The 6,429-nt window shown below is 38.2% G+C and overlaps 1 protein-coding gene across 1 annotated transcript; it reads right to left on the reverse strand.

Moving 5' to 3' along the window:
• Positions 307-1,245, reverse strand: LOC102183769 (olfactory receptor 6C2-like). Its single transcript, XM_005680409.3, has one exon. It carries the CDS (start codon positions 1,243-1,245, stop codon positions 307-309), a length of 939 nt encoding a protein of 312 aa, XP_005680466.3.

The raw sequence follows: 6,429 nt of genomic DNA on the forward strand, positions 1-6,429 counted from the left end.
GCCAGCCTACAGAAGTTGTTTTGTGAAGTTTGCTCGGCGTTTAAATGTTCTTTTGAGGCATTTGTGAGGGAGAAAGTGGTCTTCCCGTCCTATTCCTCTGCCATCTTTCCCTCTCCCCCAATTTGTTTATTTTAATAAGCACTGAAATTATGATTTGGGGGCTGAGATTCCATAATAACAGTGGTATAAGCCTGTTAATATGAACAGACAGTAGACTAGGATACAATGGTTAACAAATGAAAATTGTGGCCTTCAGGGCCACTATTCATTTTAAATTTATATTTTGCACTTAGTTTCAACATATCTTTACTTTCTTGAGATCAGTGAAATTCTTTTGATTAAGTCTGTAAAAGCTTCTTTCACTTGTTTGTTCCTCAGGCTATAAATAAATGGGTTTAACATGGGGGCAACTGAAGTCGTGAGCACTAACACACACTTATTAATTGCCATTTCATCTTTTGCTGAGGGTTTGACGTAGATGAAAATACAACTACCATAGGTGATAGAAACCACAATCAAGTGAGAAGAGCAGGTAGAAAAGGCCTTCAGTTTTTGCTGGGAGGAAGGGAACTTTAGGATGGCATTGATGATATATACGTAGGACATAACAACACACAGAAATGTCACAATGTTAATCAACACAGCAAGGGTAACAACCATCTGTTCTATGAACCATGTGTCTGAACAAGAGATCTTCAGCATAGCAGAAGCATCACAGAGAAAATGATCAATGACATTAGAATCACAGAATTCCAGGTTTAAGCCCAGGCAGAGTGGTGGAAATATGACCAGCCAACCTGCTATCCAACAACAGATAACAAGCCAAACACAGACTCTACTGTTCATGATGGTTGCATAATGTAAAGGTTTGCAGATGGCCACATAGCGGTCATAAGACACGATGGCCAGGAGAAAAAATTCTGTTCCTCCAAAAAGGAAGATAAAAAATAGTTGACTAACACAAGCATTGTAGGAAATAGTCTTGTCCCCAGTTGATAAGCTGTATAAGAATCGGGGAATGCACACCGTGGTGAATAAAGTTTCTAAAAACGAGAAGTGTTTGAGGAAAAAGTACACGGCAGTTTTAAGGTGAGAATCTATTAAAGTGAGTATAATGATGGTCAGGTTCCCAGTGACACTCAGTAAATAGGAGACAACCAGAAATGTAAAGATCAGAACCTGCATTGGAGGGTCATCTGTCAGCCCCAGGAGTATGAATATAGATAATGATGTATGGTTTCTCATCATTGACTTGTACTTCTCAAACTCCTCACAAAGTCAAGTGACACTGAACTGAAAAACTTGTATGAAATTATGAGGCTATGGCCATTGGGTAAAAAAAAATCCAATCAATGCAGTGAATAGCCATTTTCTGCTTTAACTTGTTATTGACCAGTCAAAACTGTGGTGTTCTCAGCTCTTTTGATGTACATATAGAAATCTTCAAGATCATATTTTTCTGAAATAAGTTTACTACAGTCCATACTTTTATACTTCATTTATGCACTCAGATCTCTATTTTTCAGTTAATCTAAATTCTGTCCTATATTCTCTGAAATGTATTTGTCTATAGAATTAGAAAGCATTGTCTATGTAAGACGATTTTGTGAGTATTATAATGTTCTTTTGTCCTAATAATTCTTCGTTATTCCCAAGTTTGAATGAACTCACAAGCTGTTTGAGGTGTCGCTTCCTGTTAAATGCAAATAAATGACTGAGTTTGACGTTTATACAGAGCATATCGGCCACACATGCAGTATTTCAATGTTTGCTGATACTGCAATGACTAAAACATTATCTCATTTTATTTTGTTTTGGTGTGAGAATCGTCATCCAAATAACATCATTACTTACCAGTTTTTCTATTTATCTTAAAGCTTCTAATCAGTACCCAGCTTTTCTTCAATTTTCACTGTGATAAAACAGTGTTGGATTAGAACTACAAAATCAACCACATGCAGTATTGGGCAAAGAAATTAGTATAAGCAGAAAATAAAGAAGACCTGAAGAGTTTAACCTCAATTGTTTGCACTTCCAAGGTCACAAAAGACAAGGGGATACAGTATGTGACACAGGTTAGAGGAGACCAAGGACACATGACCATTTCTTAACAAATAGGAACTTGAATTGCGTCCTGCAACATAAAAATGTCAGTGCAAAAGCTAGGAAAATCCAAATAAAATCTGTAGTTAATTTTAATTTATTTTATTTTATCATTATTTCTTTTCCAGCCATTCTTTTGCTCCTCTGTGACCGTCCAAGGGCTTCCCTCACAGCTCAGTTGGTAAAGAATCTGCCTGCAATGCAGGAAACTCGGGTTAGTTTCCGGGTCGGGAAGATCCCCTGGAGAAGGAAACGGTAACTCACTCCAGTATTGTTGCCTGGAGAATCGCATGGACAGAGGAGCCTGGCAGGCTACAGTCCATGGGGTTGCAAGAGTCGGACACGACTTAGCGACTAAAGAGAGAGAAAGAGACAGACCCTCAAGCCAGAGCCACAAGTGCACTCCTCCCAGCGTCACTGGGGATTGGCGATGAGGTTGGCTGCACCGCGCATGCTCAGTCTGATGTGCCAGAATAGCGAGTCAGGAGCCCGTGTGCTACTCGGTCGGCAGGGGGAGCCAAGAGAGCGCGAGGACCTGCTGTGGCGGTGGAGACACCGTGTATCCCTGTCCCCTGACCTGGCCACGACCTGGATCCGTCCTGTCCTTAAATCTCTATTTTAATTATTATTATTATTTGTATACAGTGTTAATTCCTTAGTGTTAATAATTCCATTGTGATTATTAGGAATTTACATTTTTGGGAGAGCTGGTTGAAGGTTCTTTGGGTACAGTTCACTACTTTTTCTACACTTGTATGAGTACAAAATTATATTATAATTAAAAGTTTACCAAATTTTAGAAATAGATAGAAAACCAAAACGGTAAACAGCAGTTGCTGAGCACTTTACGTCTGGCAGTATGCTGGTCATATGGTTATATGAATAATTTGTATGGTATACATGTCTTATCCTCCAGTCCCTTCTGCTTCTTCAGCTGTGTTTTTGTGGTGATATCCATTTTATCATATCTATGAGTATATAGGATATCATTTGAAATTAAAGTTGGCAGTTACATTTAGGGTTTACTGTTAATCAGCAATACCTCAATTGTGTGGATTCTGTGTATACTTAAAAGCCAAAATTATAGCTTCAGCTAATAGTTCATGCAGTTTTTGACTCACTGATAATACACTCATGTGATGAAGATGTCTATATTTAGAATGGAATGTTACCTGTGGAACAGCTCTAAAGAGTGCTTCCACCAGAGTGGGGCATTCACTTTCCACAAACAGAAACAATGTCTCTGCCAGTTTGAGAGGAGTCTGTTTCCTGATACAACTCTGTTCATTACCAGCTTTCCACTCCTGTTTTTCCCTTCTCTAGCCTGATACTGATACTTGGAGGTTTATCAAGTTTCAGCTTAGTGTCAGTTGCTATGAACACTTTCTTGAAACTTCATCTTGTAAGTTCTTGGCTTCTATTTTTTGTCCCTCCAGCTCACTGTGCTTATCTCTTTCTTACCAGTAAATATGTGAATGTAATGGCTTGAGATACCACAGCAGCTAGCCCTATTCAGAGTTTGTCAAGAGCTCAATAAATATGTTTATTGTAAAATTCATGAATTATATATGTACTCTGCTGCTGCTGCTGCTGCTGCTAAGTCACTTCAGTCGTGTCCAACTCTGTGCGACCCCCATAGACGGCGGCCCACCAGGCTCCCCCGTCCCTGGGATTCTCCAGGCAAGAACACTGGAGTGGGTTGCCATTTCCTTCTCCAATGCATGAAAGTGAAAAGTGAAAGTGAAGTCACTCAGTCGTGTCCGACTCTTAGAGACCCCATGGACTGCAGCCCACCAGGCTCCTCCGTCCATGGTTCCAGGCAAGAGTATTGGAGTGGGGTGCCATTGCCTTCTCCGATATATGTACTCTACTGACTCCGAAAAAGTCAGTTTTCTTATGGGGTGAAATTTTCATTCCAATTTAAGTTACATTCTTTAATGAAAGTATGTAATCGTGCATGGGGGTCAATTAGATTCCTTTGTGTTTAAAACTTTTTGAGGTATAAATGATATAAAAATGCCCACTCAATATACATGCCATATATAATCTCTCTTGTCTATTTTCCTTCACTTTAAAAATGAGAGCTTTTAAATATTAAAATGATTCTTTGCTTCCTGGCAATACAAAAAAATGCTACCTGTCATATTTAGTCCTAGACCAAAAAAAAAAAAAAGTCATAACAATTCTTTTGCTCTGACCAAATGTATTATATAGTTGGTCTTCTCTCTCATTACTTACAAAGCAGCTAAGTCAAATATTCCTTATCCTTCAGTTATTGTCAGGATACTTTGTCACTTTCTTCCATTGCTGAATCAAAAGGCATTTACCTTAAGAGGCTTCACTTAAATGGATATTTAGAGTTTCACTTGGTTACTGTAAAATATTCCATTCCTAATCTTTATGAAAGGCAGATATCAGCTCCCACTTGGTACCTAGTCCCGCTGTTTAGCCTAAAGTGCATATAGAAAAACAGAATAAGGGAAGTACAGGGAATGTTTTGCCTAAAAGTTAGCCTCCCCACCTTAATACCAGGTTAAAGATCACACAGGGACAGCACAGAGTTTCCAGGGGTGGGACAGGAATGAATTGTCTCTGTAGCCCAGGCACCTCCCCTCAGTCTTGTCAGAATGACTCCAGGTATCCGGCTCTCCCAAGCACCTCAGGAAGCCTGTGTGTCCTGAGGAAAGAGACTAATCTTTTTGTCCAAAAATGCCACTTTTTTCTTCAGTCATTCATTCATGTCATATTAACAACACTCATGATATAGATAAAGATGTTAAAATTGAGTTTTCATTAAACTGTGAAAGACTTTTAGAGGAAGGGGTCATTGAGTTATAAAGCATAAGCAAATAAGTTACTCAATAGCGATAGAGGTCACCTATTTTATACACAATTTATTTCAAATGAGGATGAAGTTATGGCAGAGAACACATGGGAGTGTCCCTTTAATATTCATTTAGATGACCTTTATCATACTGATACATGAAAGCAGCTGATCAATGACTGTCCTGTACTTGCCTCTCATACTGTGAAGCCACACTTCATAAGTGGTTGTTGGAACCTTTCATGTAATTTTAAAGTGACAAATCATATCAGTTATGTTGGTATACATACATTGCTCAGAAGAAAGCATCATTCTAGAGTTCAGAAAATGGACAGAAAAAAAAATACTTCTCTGATAGTTGTAACCTCAGATGTTTGCTGAACCTCAAAGTTGCAAAGAGTGAAAAAAGTCCTCCAGGAAGGTCTTATAATGGAGAGAGGAAGGTGAACTCTGACCATTCTTAGGAGTGCATACTCAAACCCATAGCTCTGCAGTTGGAGAGTTTCACTAAGTCATCCTCCACCCACACATGATGAAGATTTTCTCAAGAGAGAGCCTGTCTCCCCCTGAGCCCATGGAGTCTTTACCCTGGAACTACAGAGCTAACAGTTGTTTAAATGGTTAGGAAAGAATCTTTCTGCTGTTGGGAAAATAGATATTCTATTGTTTCTGGCAGAAGGACATATTTCTAAATAGAGAATTTCCCTTAAAAAATATTGAGCAAATTTTCAATTATGTGAAACAAACAAATATGTCCTTGGTGGATTTATTTTATCATTATCAATGAATCTCTGGTGTAGTAGACTCTGGGGATATAGCGGGAATTACAGATCTGGGGAAAATGTCCTCAGAGAGGCAGGTGTAAGTAACATTAGCACCAGAAGCAGTGCAGGTATGCAATAATAAGTATCAGATTACAAGACAAAAGGCAACCATCTGTTATTTTATTTCAACAGTATGTTAGGCATTTGTAATATGATACAGACAATGTTTCCAATTTATTAATCCTATAAAGCTGTAATTAATGTTTAGTGTCAGTATAAGTATTCAGATAATAATAGAGAAAAATATTTCATCAAAAGAAAAAGCAAAGTGATAACTTACATTGATTGTTTTCAGAAATACCTCCCAGATATTTATATCTCTTTTGTTTTTGTATCATATAGGGCTTTTCGAAAATTGAAGTAGAGTTGATTTACAATGTTGTGTTTATTTCTGACTTATAGCAAAGTATTTCAGTTATACATACACATATATTATTTTTTTATATTCTTTCCACTGTGGTTTTTCAAGGGGATTGAATATAGTTTCTTCTGCATAGTATTATTTATACATTCTATTTATACTTGTTTGCTCCTGCTAACCCCAAATATCCACTCCATTCCTCTCAATGCCCTTCATAGCAGCCACAAGTCTGTTCTCTATGTCTGTGAGTCTGTTTCTGATGTATAGGTTCTGTTCAGTTCAATCGCTCAGTCGGGTCTGCGACCCCATGAATTGCA

This window comes from Capra hircus, chromosome 5, assembly GCF_001704415.2.
Source record: "Capra hircus breed San Clemente chromosome 5, ASM170441v1, whole genome shotgun sequence".
Taxonomy (NCBI): Eukaryota; Metazoa; Chordata; class Mammalia; order Artiodactyla; family Bovidae; genus Capra; species Capra hircus.